Source organism: Cervus canadensis, chromosome 33 (assembly GCF_019320065.1).
Source record: "Cervus canadensis isolate Bull #8, Minnesota chromosome 33, ASM1932006v1, whole genome shotgun sequence".
NCBI classification, from domain to species: domain Eukaryota; kingdom Metazoa; phylum Chordata; class Mammalia; order Artiodactyla; family Cervidae; genus Cervus; species Cervus canadensis.
The window spans coordinates 34,972,292-34,992,312 of record NC_057418.1 but is presented as its reverse complement, the minus strand read 5'-3'; the positions used below and the strand labels follow the sequence as shown (position 1 = coordinate 34,992,312).

General features: G+C 44.0%; 1 protein-coding gene across 2 annotated transcripts in view; it reads left to right on the top strand.

The window, feature by feature from the left end:
• The window catches only part of PDE10A (phosphodiesterase 10A), a 337,901-nt gene that overhangs the window by 275,849 nt on the left and 42,031 nt on the right, over positions 1–20,021 (top strand). For both annotated transcript variants that reach the window (XM_043456798.1, XM_043456797.1), the window contains 3 exons: positions 6,327–6,469; positions 9,152–9,244; positions 12,075–12,261. In XM_043456798.1, the coding sequence (XP_043312733.1) occupies positions 6,327–6,469; positions 9,152–9,244; positions 12,075–12,261 (423 nt within the window). The remainder of the gene's footprint in view (positions 1–6,326; positions 6,470–9,151; positions 9,245–12,074; positions 12,262–20,021) is intronic.

Below are 20,021 nucleotides of genomic sequence, written 5' to 3'. Positions count from 1 at the left end.
AAATGGCAACCCACTCCAGTGTTCTTGCCTGGAGAATCCCAGGGATGGGGGAGCCTGGGGGGCTGCCGTCTATGGGGTCGCACAGAGTCGGACACGACTGAAGTTTCTTAGCAGCAGCAGCAGGTCCCCCAGGGCAATACTGAATTAGGGGATGGTGAGTGTGGATATTCTGCATCCATTCTGCAGTCTTTCACAGTTAAGTATATGGATTAGTTGTGGACTTTTCATGGGTAGTCTTTATCAGGGTGAGGACATCCCCTTCTAGTCCTAGTTTTTTTAATGTTTTAAAGCATGATTGGATGTTGGATATTGTCCTCATTTATTTTCTCTGCATTTATTAAGATGACCATGTGTTTATTTAAATTTTTGTCTTATTGATCTATGGTGTATTATACAGAGTGGTTTTTGGATGTTATATGAACCTAGCATTCCTATGATATATCCCGCTTCGTCATGGAGTGTGATTTACATTGGAGTTACCTTGAATTTTATAAAACCTTAGTAGAGTTGATATGTTTAGCATACAGAGTCTTCTTGTACAACAGCATTGTCTTATTTTCAATTAAAAAAATCTCTGTTGGTTGAACGTACTGACTTTGATCCCCCATATTTGGTAAGTTGTTTTTTCAGTTTACAATCTCAGATTTTCAAGAAACATCATTTACAGTGATAAGTGAGAGCAGTGGTTCTACTTCCCCAGTGTTTACCCTCTGTCCTTTTTCTTTTTTAATGTGTTTGCTGGGACCTAAGAATACTGTGGGATGGACCAGGGAGAATGAATATATTATAGTTTCTTTAATGTGCATGCTTCTCATGTTTCCTTGCTTTGTATAATTATTGAAGGTCCCCCAGTAGATATTGTCTATTAACTTAAAAATGTTTCCTTCCGTCCCTTTCATTGAGTTTATACCAGATTGGGTGTCAGACATTATCAAATTTTGTAAGTCATTATTAAAATTATGCAATTTTTCTTCCTTTAATCAATGATAGGGAATTATATTAATTTATCGCTTAGTGTTAAATGGCTCTGGCATTCCTGGGATAATCGACCCCTATGTAGTTGGGGTTTACCTGGTGGCTTGGACGATAAAGCATCTGCCTGCAATGTGGCAGACCCGGGTTCGATCCCTGGGTCGGGAAGATCCCTTGGAGAAGGAAATGGCAGCCCACTCCAGTATTCTTGCCTGGGAAATTCCATGGACAGAGGAGCCTGGTAGGCTACAGTCCATGGGGTTGCAAAGAGTCAGACACGACTGAGCGACTTCACTTTCACTTTTCATGTAGTTATAGTCTTTACTCCTGAATTGGTTGCTATTATTTTTCTGACTTTTCCATCTACATACATAAGTAAGATTGCTTAATGGCTATCTTTTTTTGCCTGTACTTAAATTCCCTTCCTCATGTGTAATTCAGTTAATGGATATTTTCTCCTGCTCCCCGCTCCCTCATATCAGACTTGCCTTGAGCTTATTTGTCAGTCTGGACTCTTTGGTGTAAGGCAAAAGACGTCACTGCCTAACTCACATTAGCCTGAGAGAATCAAGGGGAAATTTCTTAGCTTGTATCACACTGGAAAGACTTGAAGGTTCGGAATCCTATGATTGCTGGACCTGGGGGCTCAAATTACATCTTCAGGAATAATCGTTCTGTGTCTGCGCAGCTCACCACTGTATAGTCCTTGTCCTCTGGAGACTTCACTAATGATAAAAACAGCAAACTCCTACTCCTTCCTCTTTGGCCTTCTAATATTAGATACTTTTTTTGGACACAACCAGATATCTTCAGTCTTTTTAATTAATTTTTATGTATGACAGCTGCAATTTCATAGATATCATTTACTAATGAAATTTACAGTTTCATTATAGCTTTAGTAGTTTCTTTGCTCATCAATTTTGCTTACACTCCAGGTCGTCCTATTCTTTCTTGAATTTATCTATTTATTTTTTCTTGAGCTCATCTTCTTTTCCAAAATAGTTCAATAGTAGTGATTTTCTGAGTACTTTGTACTTTTGCAATATCTTTTATTTTGCCTCATGTCTGAATGTTAGTTTGATCAGGTAAAGAATTTTAAGTTTAAAATGTTTTCCTCAGAAATTTAAGATACATTTCCACTGAATTTGAAATCTATTGCTGTCAAGAATTATTTCTGCTTATAAGTAAGCCTGTGTTTATATGTAGGAGAGAGAGAAGGTGTGTAGGAGACAGGTTAGCTTTTATAATGACCTTGTGGCTCAGTTGGTAAAGAATCTGCCTGCAATGCAGAAGACCTGGGTTTGATCCCTGGGTTGGGAAGATCCCCTGGAGAAGGGAGAGGCTGCCCACTCCAGTATTCTGGTCTGGAGAATTCCATGGACTGCAGAGTCCTTGGGGTCTCAAAGAGTTGGATACAACTGAGCAACTTTCACTTTTCACTTTCTGAGGCTTGGAATTCATAACTGTTACCAAAATATGCCTCAGTTCAGTTCAGTCACTCAGTCGTGTCCGACTCTTTGCAACCCCATGAACTGCAGCACGCCAGGCCTACCTGTCCGTCACCAACTCCCGGAGTCCACCCAAACCCATGTCCATTGAGTCGGTGATGCCATCCAACCATCTCATCCTCTGTCGTCCCCTTCTCCTCCTGCCCCCAATCCCTCCCAGCATCAGGGTCTTTTCCAGTGAGTCAACTCTTTGCATCAAGTGGCCAAAATATTGGGAGTTTCAGCTTCAGCATCAGTCCTTCCAATGAACACCCAGGACTGATCTCCTTTAGGATGGACTGGTTGCATCTCCTTGCAGTCCAAGGGGCTCTCAAGAGTCTTCTCCAACACCACAGTTCAAAAGCATCAATTCTTTGGCACTCAGCTTTCTTCACAGTCCAACTCTCATATCCCTACATGACCACTAGAAAAACCATAGCCTTGATTAGACGGACCTATATTGGCAAAGTAATATCTCTGCTTTAATATGCTATCTAGGTTGGTCATAACTTTCCTTCCAAGGAGTAAGCGTCTTTTAATTTCATGGCTGCAATCACCATCTGCAGTGATTTTGGAGCCCAAAAAAATAAAGTCTGACACTGTTACCACTGTTTCCCCATCTATTTCCCATGAAGTGATGGGACGAGATGCCATGATCTTGGTTTTCTGAATGTTGAGCTTTTAAGCCAACTTTTTCACTCTCCTCTTTCTCTTTCATCAAGAGGCTTTTTAGTTCCTCTTCACTTTCTGCCATAAGGGTGGTGTCATCTGCATATCTGAGGTTACTGATATTTCTCTCAGCTATCTTGATTCCAGCTTGTGCTTCTTCCAGCCCAGCGTTTCTTATGATGTACTCTGCATATAAGTTAAATATGCCTAGGATTTCTTTACTAATTCTTTTCCAGCCTCTGAGTATCATTTCAAACGGAAAGCTTAATATTCAGGGAGAATTAAAAAAATAAATGTATATTTAGAGTTACTTATCTTAAAGCAGAAGTTTTTCCTACTACTTATAATTGTTTTCAGTTGATTTTCTTGATTTTTCGACATATTCAATAACATTATCACCTAACATTAGAACTATTGTCTCTTAGAACTGCTAGTGGTTTAGTCGCTAAGTTGTGTCCGACTCGTGAGACCCCATGGACTGTAGTCCGCCAGGGTCTTCTGTCCATGGAATTCTCCAGGCAAGAATACTGGAGTGGGGTGCCATTTCTTTTTTCAGTTTTTTACCTAATTGTGTATTAATAATTATGATAACATATCTTTGTCTTGTTCTTAACTTTAATGTCTTAACTTTAATAGGATGATTCTGATATTTTGTCATTTTGTGTGATGTAGACTGTAATTTTCACATATTATTAGGATGTCTGTGTATACTGATATATATATGCATACATACATATTTTTCTTCTATTTTGCAAAAGTTTTATCATAAATAATTTTGTTACATATATTTTTTTACATATATTTTTGTTACATATATTTTTTAACAGCCATGATGAAAGTCATGTGATTTTTCCCTTCTTTTTTATTGCTTTATGAGCTATAATAATAGACTTTCCAATACTGGAAGTTGTGAGTAAAGTGTAATTTTAAAATATCGAAAATTTAAAAATATTATTCTCAAGTTTGACTTGCTGATATTTTTGTTATAATTTTTCTTCTCTTTCCAAGGTTGACTTGGTCTATGATTTCCTTTTTTTATAGTATCTTTGTCAAGTTTCAGTATCAGTGACATAGGCAGGGGTTGTAAAAGGAACTGGAGAAGTTTTGTTCTATCTGAACTTGTGTGTTGGTGTGTGTTAGTTGCTTAGTCGTGTCTGACTCTTTGCAAACCCATGGACTGTAGTTCGCCAGGCTCCTCTGTCCATGGGATTGCCCAGGCAAGAATACTGGAGTGGGTTGCCATTTCCTTCTCCAGAGGATCTTCCTGACCCAGGCATCTGTCTGAATTTACACTAGTTTAAATTAGATGAGACTTTATTTTTGCAGATTCTTAAATAATTTGTATTTGAAATTATTTGGGCCTGATGCCTTTTATGGGGATAAATGTTTTTTTTTTTTACAGTATTTCAGTTGTCTGTTTATTCTGATTTCATTGAGATATTTCTCTCCCAAATTCGTTTTCTTTTTCTAGAAAATTGTCCATCTCATACAGATTTTTACAACTATTGACATAAATATGTGCCAGAGTATTAGGCAACTGACATGACCACGAAGGAGGCAGATTTCACTGTATATGATTTAACCATTCAGGGTCATTATTATTATTTAATAGTTCAAGATCGCCTGAGTTTGCTAACAGTGCGGTCCCACCACTTCCTTCCTTCCTATATGTTGCTCCTCCTCCTCAAGTGCTTATTGAGAGTTGTTAGGTGTTAGAGGTATCTGGTGTGTTCTAACCTGAGGGCTGGCAAGCTTATTCTGAAGGGCCGATAGTAAAGCCTTATGCTTCGTGGGCCACAGTCTCCTACAATCATTCAAGGCTGCTATTGTAGCAGAACCACTCAGAAAGCGTGGTTCCGTCCCAGTGAAACTGTGTTTACAAGCACAGGCAAGCGGGGTGGGTTTACATGGCCTGAGAACGTTAGCTGACCTTTCTCTAAGCCTGGTTCTGGGCATTTGGGATACTGTGGAGGAAAGGAAGCAGTTTCTACTGCCCTGGAACTCATGAGTCAGCCAGTGGAGGAGACAGGTCACCTGGGAGTTGACACTCACGATGCCTAGGGTACTTGGTTCACGGTGCAGAAGGCGCATCCAGTGTTTGTTGGGTGAGTGAGTACAGCTTCTAACAGCAGGGAAGGCAGACACAAAAGATGAGGAAGAACAGGTCCCTAAACCACTCTGATTTCTTTCTGTGAAATCTCTATGGTATTTAAACATGAGATCATATATTTTCCTCTGGCCACAAGGTGGCCTAGGAACCTTTCGCATAGACTTTGTGATGGTTCTTCTTCTCTGAGCAGGCATTTCATGTCTGTCATCTAAAGGGTTGAAGTTGCCAGAATTCTGAATATATATAAATACAACTTTTGTGACAGCTATAATCCCAGCCCACTGGGGACAGTGAGAAGTGTTAGGCATTAGAGAAATACGTGTTGAAGGGAATTGATGAACAAATGAATGGCTATATTAATACATAGTTTTCCATTCAGAAAGAGTAAAGTGTACTTGTTACAATAACTTAGGCCATGGAAGCAGCTCGTGTGAATTAAAATACCAGATCCACCATCTACTAGCCGTGTGATAGTAGACAAGTTACCTCTCTGTGCCTCAGGTCTTCTAACGTGCAAAATGTCGTTGTGAGGGTTAAGTGAATCAGTGCACATAAGTACTGAAAAACTGGCACACGGTAAACAGTTACTAATTTTTGCACATTATTGTTAGTGTAATAAATAAAGTGCAGCTCATGTAAATAGGAACACTTGGAGTCTCATTAGAGGTTATATTTCATATTTTTTACAACTGGTGTTTCATAAACACCCACCATCGGAATAGATGCTGGCCTTGGAGCTGGCCTTGGAGCTGACTGAGACTCGGACCAGGGCGCCAGGGAGGCCTGGGAGGGCCCGGAAGAGGAGCCGAGATGCCAGGTTCTCGGGGAGTGAGCCCCCCGGGGGGTGCTGTGCTGCTCCCGCCCCGGCACTGCAGCGAGGACGCAGAGCAGCTGCTGGTGGCCGCACGTGGCCAGGGACGTAGAATTAGTTTCGCCCTTGTGTGCCTGTATTTATCTAGTCATGATGCTCATTTCCCACCCTGTTCCAGTCTCGAACAGCCACGATGCATATTTATTTCTGATAACGTTTACCTGCAGCCTCTCTGCGCCTCTCACCAGCTGACTCTCGTTTTCTCGTTTGTCTGTAGATATATGCAAAAAACCTGGTGAATGCCGACCGTTGTGCCCTTTTCCAGGTAGACCATAAGAACCAGGAGTTATATTCAGACCTTTTTGATATTGGAGAGGAAAAGGAAGGGAAGCCCGTCTTCAAGAAGACCAAGGAGATCAGGTACAGCGCGCAGGAGCGCGGCGTCGCTGGCGGCAGCCGGCAGCTGCTCTGCCGCCCATTCGCCTGTGCCATCCGCAGGTGTGCTGACCGCACTTGTCACTGTGTGATATCATTCCCACCAGGACCCGCCTCCTGAAGGTAGTGCTTCTGGGAATGACATTGCAGTGCCAGCGAAACCGCGCCTAGGAAGCTTTAGCGTCACTCCTGGAAATGCCGTCTTCCGGAGGCGGTCCTTTTGGAAATCATGTTGGAAAAACTTACTAGTGCTCCCAGGTAGGTAAAGGTGCGCCCCACCTGGAGTCTGCAGGGCCTCCTGCGTCTAGGAGCAGGTGTACTCAGACAATTTTGCCCCCTCCCCCCTTGCAACCTGTAGAGCTGCCTGCAAGTCCGGACCGCAGTGAAAACCAACCCAGTGTATTTCCTAACTTCAACACATTATCCTGCAACCCAACAGCTGGCTTAACCGATCACAGAGCACTCTTGTGCTGCAGCTTGAAGCTAAAGAGTTCTTGGATCTGTCAGTGGCCGCTGTTGTCACGTACGTGAGCAGGACGGCATTTGGCTGGTGGCTCAGTCCTGCCACCATCGGAGCACCTATAGCGGCACCGCCACAGAACTAGCACGCATCAAGCAGAGCACTCAGACGCTGTCTTTCTTAAACATTCGCATTTCTTCTGTTTTATATATATATGTTGTTTAACTACTTTTCCACAAGGTACTCTAAAGTACCATGGTAGTTGCAGCATTCTAAGTGAGATGCTGTCCCTCATTAGTAGGACTCGCTCTTCATCTGGGCTGTCTGTCTGCACTCAGGAAGCCTGGAATGTGCCCACACCTCCGCCCGCCACGGGCGCCTCCCCTCCTGTGGTCCCGGGATGATAGTACGCCGTCCTCACTGACTGCAGAGCACTGACTCTGCCGAACTCTGACCGCAGGCGCCATAGAGCTCTGACCGCGGGCGCCATAGAACTCTGACCGCAGGCACTATTTTTGAAGTTAAGTCACTCAGTCGTATCTGACTCCTTGCGACTCCATAGACTGTAGCCCACCAGGCTCCTCCATCCATGGGATTCTCCAGGCAAGAATCCATCCACTTCATCAATCCAATGATGATGATCCAATCCATCCAATCCATCCAAGAATATATCCAATCCATCTAATCCATCTAAGAATATATCCAATTCTCCAGGCAAGAAGGTTGCCAATTCCTTCTCCAAGGGATCTTCCCGACACAGGGATGGAACCCAGGCCTCCCACATTGCAGGCAGACACTTTAACCTCTGAGCCACCAGGGAAGCAGGCACTATTTAGGTTTCTGTTGAAAAAAAAAAAATTTTTTTTCATTTGTTTGCTTAGAGCTGAGTAGATTCGTCTGGATGTAGTAATTTAGGTAAAGTCACTTCTCCTGCTGAAGGTTTGAGACCTCCTCAGCAGGGCCGGCATTGGTCTCATTTTGAGGACATTAACTTGGAGCCTGCACTTACAAGCGTAGACAAAACAGGGAGCGGGGTGTGGTTGGCTGTAACTCTCTGGGCTGACCAGTCGGGGCCAGCCATTTATGTCAGGGTGTGTCCCTCGGTTTCCACTGGTGGGAGATAGCAGACCACACTGGGCTACCCCCAGACCGAGGAAATCAAGAATAAACCATGAAAGGGTTTCTGGTCCTCTGCTCAAGGCCGTCTGATTTGTTGTATTCATGTTGCTCAAAGCACAAGAAAGCGGGGGGCAAAAACAACCTTGCGTTTTACATAGTACAACGCCGGGTTCACTTGTTGATGTTTTAAGAAAAGTTAATTCTCTTTGGTGTCAATTCTTGTTTGAATTTTCCTTAGGGAAATCCACAGGGTGGAGCTTTATGTCAAGAATGATAATTTTCTATAATGTTGAAAATGTAATATTGTGAAAGCTGTTTTTCAGCTACTGAAATATGCAGCTATTGTGATTATAGATAACTATGTTTTGAATGAGAGCATATATTATTATAATATTGTAATGAGAAAACTATTTATAAATATGAAAATATATTTATGTATAAAAGAAAATACTGATTTTAGATATCAAAATATATCCAAGTGTAATCAGATAATGCCTGTATTTTGGCTGTTTTTTAAGTTTAACGAATTAGAGAAGTGAAGATACCAGAAGTTGTAAAGTGCGTTATTTTGGTATAGCAGTTACATTGCAGAGGCCTTAAAATTGAGGTCCTCTATCTCACGATCATATAACCTGTGGGTTTGGTTATATGTGTGGTGGAAAGTATACTGGTGCTGACCTGCGTTCTTGTTTTTGTTGTGCCACTCATATTTTAAGTATATTGGCAAGTTACCAAACCCATATGGGTCTCCGCTCACAGGAAGAATTATTTAAAAATACTCATGTTGAAGCATCTTGTAAATTATAAGGTATTTTGCAATTCTAAAGAATTATTATTGGTCAGTGCAAGAGAAGGCTAGTCAATTTTTCAGTTTCAGTTTGTGATTCAGCATAATTTAATACATTATGAATTATATCTTATAAGGTCTTCAAGTGATTACCATGCAGTGTTTTTCTGCCTTACCTTTATACATTTTATAATAATACAAACATTTAACATAGAAGTCTTTTTTATTCAGTATTTGGTGGCAGTGAAGTGTCTCAAGTTATTCTACAACATCTGCATGCTCCTGTCTTCTGTATGTGCAGGTTTTCAATCGAGAAGGGAATCGCTGGCCAAGTAGCAAGAACCGGGGAAGTTTTGAACATTCCAGATGCCTACGCAGACCCGCGCTTTAACAGGTGAGACGGGCTCCTGTCCTCCAGTACCGCCTGCTTTCCGGTCCAGCTCAGCTGAAGCCTCTGCGGTAGGGCCCCAGCTTTCCACGTCCCAGCTCAGTCAGCTTATTCCTCTTTGGTGCTGTTATACTTTCTTTGAACCAACTGATTATCAGTAGTCAGTGTTTTCAGATCTTTATAAGAAATGATGGATTCTAAACCATTGATTGTCTCCAGCTGTGCATACGTGCGTGCGAAGTCGTTTCACTCATGTCCGACTTTGTGACCCCATGGACTGTAGCCCGCCAGGCTCCTCTGTCCATGGTATTCTCCAGACAAGAATACTGGAGTGGGCTGCCATGCACTCCTCTAGGGGAACTTCCCGATGCAGGGATCAATCTGGCATCTCCTGCATTGGCAGACAGATTCTTCACCACTAGCGCCACCTGGGAGGCCCCTGTCTCCAGCTACAGGAGTTTAAAATGTTTTAAGGAAAACTAAAAAGCAAGAGTTTAAATTTATAATTTTTTTTCATTATGATGTGATCATTTTGTCCTAAGCATATCCTTTAGCAAACCATATCTTCAAAGGCTGTTAACACATAGTGATAAAAGTACCTATTTTGAATCCTGGCTCTGTCCTCTGTTACCTTTAGAATGACCCGACGTGAGGGACATAATCTGTCGCAGCCTCAGTTGTTTTCTCATCTTTAAAATGGGCACATAATACCTGTTTTGTAGGTTTTTTTTTTATTTTACAATTAGAGAAAATATTCAGAAAAGGCCTGGCAGCTTCACGTGACATGAAGTAGGAGCTCAGTCAGTGGCGGACTCTGTTGGGTATCAGGGTTGCTAGTAAATTTTTGTTTGTTTTGAGTTACTTTGGAGAACTAGAAACTGATTTATGTAATTTGATTAAAAAAACTTTCGAAGTTGAAAGTCTCAAGGCTGGTGCCCTGACTGTTGAAGGTAATGGTCACGTATTTTGATAGCAGTGTTCTGTGCATGCAAAATCGGGTTTCCTTTCGGGGATAGTTAACTAGCATAAGCAATGGGAAGTTTTTCAGGTGTTTGATTAATGTCGTATATGCATAACTTTTATATAAACAGAGCTGTATCCCGGTAACATATTTTTTCAATAAATTGAGTGTGCTGAAAATCTCAATTTTTGTCTTAGAAAAAGCCAACTTGTCGTTTTAGTACTTAAATATTGAAAATACTTTTATATCCTTATATAAAAGCTTTGTAAATAGCATGAAAAGGCAAGCAACAGATTGTGAGAAAAATTTGCAAAATATATATCTGGCAAAATATTTGTATCTAGCATATATATATATTAAAGAAAACTTCCAAGATAACCCAATTTAATAAATAGGACACAAGATTTTAACAGATGCTTCACAAAATAAGATCAATGAATGGCCATTAAACAGATGAAATATATTTGATCTAAGGAAAATGTAAATTTAGTTGACTATGAAATCCTGTTATATACAAGCTTGAATGGCTAAAATTTTTAAAAATTGATGCTAGCAAGCGTTGGCAAGAATATGGAGAAGGGTGGATGCCCATACCTTGCCAGTGGGAGTGTATGTTTGCACAACCACCTTGGAGAACAGATTCACAGTGTCTTATAAAGTTCGGCACACAATTATAGCCCTCGTTCAGCTCCACTGCTGGGTAACACTCCAGGAAAAACAGCACCTGTCCACACAAAGATTTGTAGACAAATCTTGAAGGCTGCATTATTCATAATTGCCCCAAACTGGCAATTAACAAATAATGTTCATTAACTGGTGAAGAGATAAATAAAATGTGATGTATCCATACCATGAGCTTCTGCAGTGGCTCAGTGGTAAAGAATCTGCCTGTCAATGCAGGAGACGAAGGCTTGATCCTTGGGTCAGAAAGATTCCCTGGAGAAGCGAATGGGTATCCACTCCAGTATTCTTGCCTGGGAAATCCCATGAACAGAGGAGCCTGGAGGGTTATAATCCATGAGGTCACAAAGAGTCGGATATGGCTGAGCAACTGAACGTGCACACAGGTATCCACACCATAGAATATACTCAGCAAACAAAAGGGCTGAACTGCTGGTAGATGCAACACGGGTGAATCTCAGAATTGTTGCCCTAAGTGAAAGACACCGATCAGAGGAGGTTACCACCTAACTCATCGCCTTTAGTTGTACAGTTGCTCCTATGGAAGGACTCCTATTTTCAAAAACTGTTTTGAAACTGTTTCCCCTAAATCAGGAGTCAGCAAATCTCTTCTTTGAAGGACCAGACAATAAGTATTTTTGGCTTTGTCGGCCACAGCATCTGTGTCAGCTCTGCTGTAGGGCAGTGGGAATCCATCAGGGAACGGTGTGGTTGTGTCCCGTTTATATTGTTTACAAAACTGGAGGGCGCTGGTTTGTACACAGTCTAGACGGCTGACCCCTGCTCCAAACTGTTACGGTGAGAAGTCCCATCTAAGTTTGTTCAGCAAGTTTATGGCTGTCATAAACCTGGCCAGGTGCAAACAAGCAGGTCCTTTTACCAAACGTATCAGACTTTTCCTCCAAGTCCGCAGCTTGCGTGTACTTTGTGATGTGGGATGCTTTAGAACCAAAGAGAAGCCGAACATCTCCTGGAGACCATTCTGAAAAACTCTCTTGAGCGCAGAACTGGGTTAGAATATTTTCAGAAAGGTTTTATTAAAAACCACTTGCGTGTCTTTGCGTTGAGACGCTAACAGTTCCGTTGCAGTTGGCTGCGGGCGGAGCGGGCCTGGGCTGAGTGTGTGACGGCGCGCTCTCCTCTCTCCCGCCTGCTGTCTCTTGTGCTGCCGTGTTGCCGCCGCCGCGGCCGCAGAGAGGTGGACCTGTACACGGGCTACACGACCCGGAACATCCTGTGCATGCCGATCGTCAGCCGGGGCAGCGTCATCGGCGTGGTGCAGATGGTCAACAAGCTCAGCGGCAGCGCCTTCTCCAAGACGGACGAGAACAACTTCAAGATGTTTGCCGTCTTCTGTGCTTTAGCCTTACACTGTGCCAATGTAAGTCACGGCCTTTTTACTACTCGGTATTAAATTCTATAAACTTTGAAAGTTTTTTTTTTTTCCCCTCCATTTCCTTTATAAAGCCAAAAGAGTGAGTCCTGGTTATGCGTATCTTAGGAAATACCTTAAAATTCCTTGAAAGGAAAAAAGGAGAAAAAACCAGCCTGATTTTTGCATTTATTTCAAGGTGTAAATTTGATAAAAAGAAAAATGAGGTGAACGTGTAAGGTTTACCTTTCCTGATAACTACCGATGTGATGATAGATGTAATCCGCTGGTGTAGAGGAGGTTATCCAAACCCTTAGAGGTTGTTGTTCGTACTGCGCTTGAGACTCTTGCGCCAAAAAGAAGAGAGAGTAATAACTCGAGACTCGAGTCTTACCACCACGCAGGGAAGTTTCCTCTGCGAGGAAAAGGGAGGCAGCTGCTCATCATGTTCGGCAGGTGCTGAGTGCAAGTGTGCTAAGTCGCTCCAGTTGTGTCCGACTCTTTGTGACCCTTTGGACTGCAACCCACCAGGCTCCTCTGTCCATGGGATTCTCCAGGCAAGAACACTGGAGTGGGTTGCCATGCCCTCCTCCAGGGGATCCTCTCTGCCCAGGATTCGAACTTGTATCTGCTGCACTGGCAGGCAGATTCCTTATCAATGAGCCGCCTGATGCCGTGTATTCATTTAATCTTCACAACAGCCTGGCTCTGTGTACTGAACAGTAAGAAGAGGTTCCATTTGTTTTATGAAGTCTCACTTTAAAAGAGCTGAATGTACCATCTTTCTTTTACATTTTAAATGAGTTAAACGCTTAGTATTCTATGAACTCTAGTAGTCCTTTAGTGACATTCCTGGAATTCTGAACTTGGAGAACATTTTATTAACCTTTTATAAAGCCAAATCAACATGCATGGGAATTGTCACCTTAGTAATTCAGAGAAATGTGTCTTTTGGGAAATCCATAGGAGCAACCATGTAAGTGATGGAAAGAGCAGAGAAGACTCGGAACAAAACAGCAAAAGATAACAGTCTGGTGATGAGGGGTGACTGTGTGCAATGCAGTTAGTCCTTCCCGCATCCTGTGCCCTCTCTCGGGGGCGGTACTGTTGCCCGGCCCATCGGAGACAGGCTGGCGCAGCGTCAAATACTTCTAACTTCAGACATTTTTTTATACCAGTGTATCTCCTCATCAGTAAAGATATTGACAGAACACAGCTGTTTAGTTTAAAAGTTTCAGGAAATATAATTTGCACTATATTCTAAATATTGACTTTTAAAATTTTTAAATATAGTCAATGGAATCTAGGTATTAGAATAACTTGACACCTATTAATGGTCCACTTCCCTGGAGGAGGGCATGGCAACCCACTCCAGTGTTCTTGCTTGGAGAATCCCAGGCACAGAAGACCCTTGGAGGCTATAGTCCATGGGATCGCAAAGAGGTGTTCACAGCTGAAGCAACTTAGCATAGTCCACTTACAAACAGAATGAGAAGCTCTTTCAGATCAGTTCAGTCGCTCAGTCGTGTCCAACTCTTTGCGACCCCATGAACCATAGCACGCCAGGCCTCCCTGTCCATCACCAACTCCCGGAGTCTACCCAAACCCATGTCCGTTGAGTCGGTGATGCCATCCAACGATCTTATCCTCTGTCGTCCCCTTCTCCTCCTGCCCCCAATCCCTCCCAGCATCAGGTACCTTACCACTGAAAAACTTGGTATCATTCTTTTCTCTCTTTGAACATGTGTTTCTGTTACCCCACAAAAGTTTATTCTAATATATGTTATACTTAAATTTTTTTTAAATTATAATAGTCTAAAACAAACATACGTGAGGAGTGTTAAAAATTAATTTTGACCTGCCATGGACCTCCCAGGTGGCACAGTAGTAAAGAACCCACCTGCCCATGCAGGAGATGCAAGAGACGAGGGTTTGATTGCTGGGTCGGGAAGATCCTCTGGAGTAGGAAGTAGCAACCTGCTCCAGTATTCTTGCCTGAAAAATTTCATGGGCAGAGGAGCCTGGAGGGCTACAGTCCATGGGGTTGCAGCGTCAGACACAGCTGAGCAACTGGGTACACACATTCAGTTCAGGTCAGTTCAGTCGCTCAGCCATGTCCGACTCTTGGTGACCCCATGGACTGCAGCATGCAGGCCTCCCCGTCCATCACCAACTCCCAGAAGTTGCTTAAACTCATGTCCATCGAGTCGGTGATGCCATCCAACCATCTCATCCTCTGTTGTCTCCTCCTCCTCCTGCCTTCAATCTCTCCCACCATCAGGGTCTTTTCCAATGAGTCAGTTTGTGACAAATACCACTGACTGGGTGACTTAAACAACAGAAGATTATGTTTCTGTGGTTCTGACAGCTGGAATTTAAAGATCCAAGTCCTGGCAGTTTGGTTTCTTCAGAGGCCTCTCTTCTAGGCCTGTGGCCTCCTGCCTTCTTGCGTCTCCAGTGGTCTTTTCTCCGTGATCTTCTGTTCTAATCTCGTCTTCTTATAAGAGCATAGCTCATTGGATTAGGGCCACCCTAGTGAAGTCTGTAGACCTCTTTCGTCTCCTTCCTTGGGGCTTCCCCAGGGGCTCTGTTGGTAAAGAATCTGCTTGCAATGCAGGAGACCCAGGTTCAAGCCCTGGGTAGGGAAGATTCTCTGGAGAAAGAAATGGCCACCCACTCTAATATTGTGCCTGGAGGATTCCATGGACAGAGGAGCCAGGCAGGCTACAGTCCATGGTATCGCAAAGAGTCAGACACAACTGAGTGATTAACGTGTTTTTTTTTTTGTTTTTTTTTTTAGCATTCAACCTAGAATCATTCCTTATTCTGTGTCCTAGGCATTTTGAAGTGTATAGTGAAAGTGAAAATCGCTTAGTCATGTCCTACTCTTTGCAACCCCATGAACTATACAGTCCGTGGAATTCTCCAGGCCAGAATACTGGAGTGGGTGGCCTTTCCCTTCTCCAGGGGATCTTCCCAACCTAGGGGTTAAACCCAGGTCTCCCGTATTGCAAGCAGATTCTTTACCAGCTGAGCCACCAGGGAAACCCAAGAATACCGGAGTGGGTAGCCTATGCCTTTTCCAGCAGATCTTCCCAACCCAGGAATCGAACCGGGGTCTCCTGCATTGCAGATGGATTCTTTACCAACTGAGCTATCGGGGAAGCCCTTTTGAAGTGTATGGACAGTTTATCTTGTAGGGTGTTTCTATTTTGATTTTGTCTGGTGTTTCCTCATGGCTCTGTCGAGGTCACATTTCCGCAGGAACATCTCAGCATACTGTGTGTTCACGGTGCCCGCTGCGGGCAGGCTCTGGGAAAGAGGTGTCTGCCTGGTTTCTCCACTGAAACATCCTTTCCCCCTGTTGTCACTATTTCAGAAGGAAGTTTACACATAAGCCTGGATTTTCTTTGCTTTCTCTCTCTCTGTCTCTCTCTGCATATCAGAACTTCCTCCTAACTCCACAGAATTCCCTCCAGCTATTTCGTCTCCATCTTTGGGATATTGCTCCCTGAGAATGTGTCTCCCCCTGTTTCATCATCAAGTTTATTTGTACTTATCATCTTTACTTTTTGGGAAGCCATAAGAGTTGCTTTCATCTTGAGTCGAGGGGAACAGGAAGAGTTTTATTATAGCAATTGCTCTTAATCTGAACTCCACATGAGCCAAGAGGCCAAAGAGCATGACAATCCTGTCATCAAAAATTGTTTTTAATGATCTATCAGATTCAAATTTATTTAGGTCCACCTTCAGTACGTTATGAAAGCTTTAGAAACCACTTTTACATCTTATTGACACCAGGATTTAAGAGATTTTCGTACTAGTGATACTTGAGAAAGGCATGATTTGAAATGAGAGGTGGGAAAAGATCATTTTTAGGTAAGAGTCCATGTGAAAATTAAGGCAGTGGAACTTGATCTTCTTAAAATCCATCCATGTTTCTGTGCATCCCTTGAGGAATTACTGTGTCCGTCCCAGGGTGGGCACTATGAAGCCGATTCAGCTGTGCTGTTGAGACGCTTGCCCAGGGTGTTTTCAAAGCTCTTCTTAACACTGATTGTTGCATCAGAAACACGGACTCAGCCACGATCAAACAATTATACCAACCCGAATGCTAAAGTGAAACAAGAAAAATGATACTCCTTCTGAAAAACCATGAATAAGTTGACATGTATTCTATTTTAATGTTGGGGCAAAGTTAGTGGAGTTCGTTTATAGTGAAACTGACTTTTTATAAACACTTTGAAACTCACCAGAACTATTTCTGCTCTCCTGCCATGACAGATAGTGTATGCGCCACAGTTTCATAGAAAGTCAGCTCCTGGTGGCGGGCTCTGGGAGTAAACCGCTCTTAGATCGAGCAGACCCAGGCCTGGCTGTTACCTGAAGGAGTGCGTTGAAATCCAGGCGAGGCAGCCTCAGCTCTCTGTGTGGAGTTAATTGCCACTTTTTAAACTGCAGTGCATCTTCTCCCCATGAGACCCTATAAACACTGCATTGTTTGGGACAGTGCCTCCAAACTCAGAAAGCATGACAGCCTCTGGCCCCGCAGCTCAGGCGCACCCCCCACCCCCGCCCCGCTCTCTCCACGCGCCTTCCCGTCTGGGGAGCAGCTGGTCCTGGAGTTGTTTCTGCTCCAATGCAGAGGGGAGGCCAACTGTACTGCCCTTCTCTACAGTAACACTGGCTTTGTTGAGGCAAGCATCCTCCTAAAGAAAAAAGAAAACGCAGAGAGCGCCCACTGTGTGTCCGTGTCTGTAAGCCAGCAATTGGTTTCTTTGCAAGAGTTTCCTGTCAGAGCCTTCTTCAGGGAGGATGTCAGATCATAGACCTCTAGATCTGGATCCCGGTTCCTTCGTTAGTCCCACAACAATCCCGAGTGAGGCTGTGATTAGCTCCACTTGCTGTGAGAGAGAACAGATACGTGGGTGCAGTAACGGGGAAGGTCCTGCAGCGCGTGTGTGGCCGGCTGGCCGGCTTTGGACGTGGCCCCGGAGTCCTCGGAGCACTGCCCTCACCCGCCCGCAAGAAAGACAGCGTTGTGAACACTTCCGTCTCAGAGTCAGTCAAGGGAGAAAACATCATTTCTCTGCATCTTGGAACCGTGGTCTCCATAAACTGGAATAGCCACGCAGGCAGAGGAAGCCACGCGTCAGATGCTGTATTTTTTCGACAGTGTATTTTTAGCCGCTCGATTCTTTTTTATCAGCTCGGTTCTTAGTGGGGACGTCAGTCTGTTGATTTTTTCCCCGTGTTGGTCTCTTCCCTCCTGGATGTCTTCACTCTTCCATTCCTTCACTTACTTGAGTTTTACTTACTTACTCAGATCCGTCTGGAATTGCTTCCCCTGGGGGAGAGCCAGGTAACTTTGTCTCTCTGCAGGGTCCTCAGCCCAGGAACTCCTCTCTGCGGCCACAGCCGGGCCCCTGGTCCCGCGCAGGGCACGGGGCCAGCCTCGCTGGGCCTGGCGTTGCCCTCGCCCCTGTAGCCCGATTTCATGCTACTGCCTACAGAGCACAAGGCTTCCTGTCCACACCGGTGTGGACCGTGTCTTTCATTTTAGGTTTATTTAGGGGGCTAGATTAACTTCAATAATGACTTCATTTAATGCTACTGACAGACATCACACTGAAAGTCTGTACTTAAGCAGATATTTCGTCAGTTAGGTTGGGCGTGTGAATTGACTAAAGGAGAAAGCGCATCCAGTTTGTAACAGCAGGAGTTGAGCCACTTGCACCTATGGATTGCCTGCAGCCAGCGCTGAGCTGGTAAAGCCAGCTGTCTAACCAAGAAGGGGCCTGACGCGTAGCGCTTCCCGGCTCCTGTGGAGTGCGGACTCGCGCTCGGACAGGCGCGCCCGAGGGGCATCCTGAGGGCAGAGCCGGGAGCCAGCGCCCGTCCTCAGCAGGTGGGACACACACACACAGCCCTGAAACTCGAGTTCTTCAGCAGGCTGAGCCCTCGGGGCCCAGCGGCGGGCCGCCGTGCTGGAGGAGGTGGTCATCGCCGACAGCCCCGGGAGCCTGCCGGCCCCTTGCCCGAGTTTGTTCTGTTCCTGACGTGTGAGACCCCACGGGAGCCTCGCGTCCTTCCCGACTCGGGCGCTGCACTGTCCAGTCTGCACCTGGGAGACCTGGGGCGCAGAGAACTCAAGTCACTTGCCTAAAGGCGCACAGCTGGTCAATGCAGGAGAGGAGGTTCGGCCCAGGGAGATGAGCTGGAGTCTGGTTCTTAGCTGGGGTGCCTTTAAGTGAGTCCAGGCCTCCTGTGAATGTGAATAACGGCGGGGCATCCCCCGCACACCCCCGTGTCTGTGCAGAGAGTCAGTAAGTAGGGGCGCCGTTTCATAAGACTATGCGTGGTCGTATTCTTCCCACGTGGTGGACACAAGCTAGGTTATATTCCTGTCTCCAGGTCGTCATTTTTCTGCCTTTTGTGCCTTTTCCACATCCTCGTGTCTTAGAGTAATACCCCATGCAAATCAATGGCAGCCTCCTCTCCTAGCTGTCTCTTCTGTCTGGACAGTGAGCCCAAATTAACTACTCAGCTGTCACAGACAAATAATTTGTACAAAGTCAACACACAACATGGTGTTCTATCTTCATTAACAGAGTGCAGTGGGGTGAATAAAGTGTAATCATTTATTAATAATATATTATTTTCTACTCTTCATATTGAAGGTCATTTAGAAAACAGGGACTCAAGTAGCTATAAAATTCGCCAAAACTAATTCTTTTTTTGCTGTAAAGTTAAAGTTTTACTTCCTTACATTGATTACAAAATTAAAAAATAAATTAAAATTAATAGATTAGATGTTTACAAACAATATAAACTTATTAAAATTATACATAATGACAAATAAAAATGTAACTTATTCTCAGCAGAGGTCATAAGCTTATAAATGATGAAAATTAGAGTATTTTGTGAGGATGACAAAAGTAGTGTATACAGAGCACTTGACAGGCTGCTTGCCACCTAGTAAGTGCTCACTGGTGTTAATGACGGTGGTAGCAATTTTGCTTTGCTGCCTCATAGAGTTACTTTTACGAGCACCGTCCGCCCGGGACTGCACTGGATAAGCAGGCGGTACTGACTCACAGTAACTACCGCGTAAACCCCGTTGATCGTTCGCCCTCCTGCCAGAACCTACAGTATCATCTCGAGCGGAAGGGATGTGACGGTCCTCTGAGGGTTGGGAGGAGAACGTGAGACCTTCTTTCAGGGAGTGCTGTTAGGGAAAGTCCATTTCCTTGATTGTGCATACACGGATGGAGCTTTCACCCGGTTCATCCGTCAGGCGGCTGTGTCTGGTCCAGGGTGTGGTCTCCTGTGACGGGGCCCTCTATCCTACAAGGAAGAAGAGCAGACAGTGGTGTCCAGCCTGCACTTTTAAGCCTGATCCAGCTTTTCCTCAACCATGTCAGGAGGACAGCTTTGCAGTGTCCACTCATTTCCCTTGTGCTACGAAGGCTTTGCTACTTGCGGCAAAACACTTGGAATGGTTGTTGAATTCATTGTTTATTTACACATATTTCTTTCACAAAAAGATAACAATTCCAAATTGCTAATCTTTTTCTGATGACAAATTGACAGTATTTTGTTACTTATAAGACATATTCAAAGAAATGAACATTTAATCTGAACTTTCAAATTGCCAGAAACATTAAGGCCGAATAAGAAGATAATTGCTTTTCCAGATAAACTCATACCACGAAGAGAGTACTTTGAAAACAGTTATTTTCCATCATCATCATGTGACTTTTTGCTGA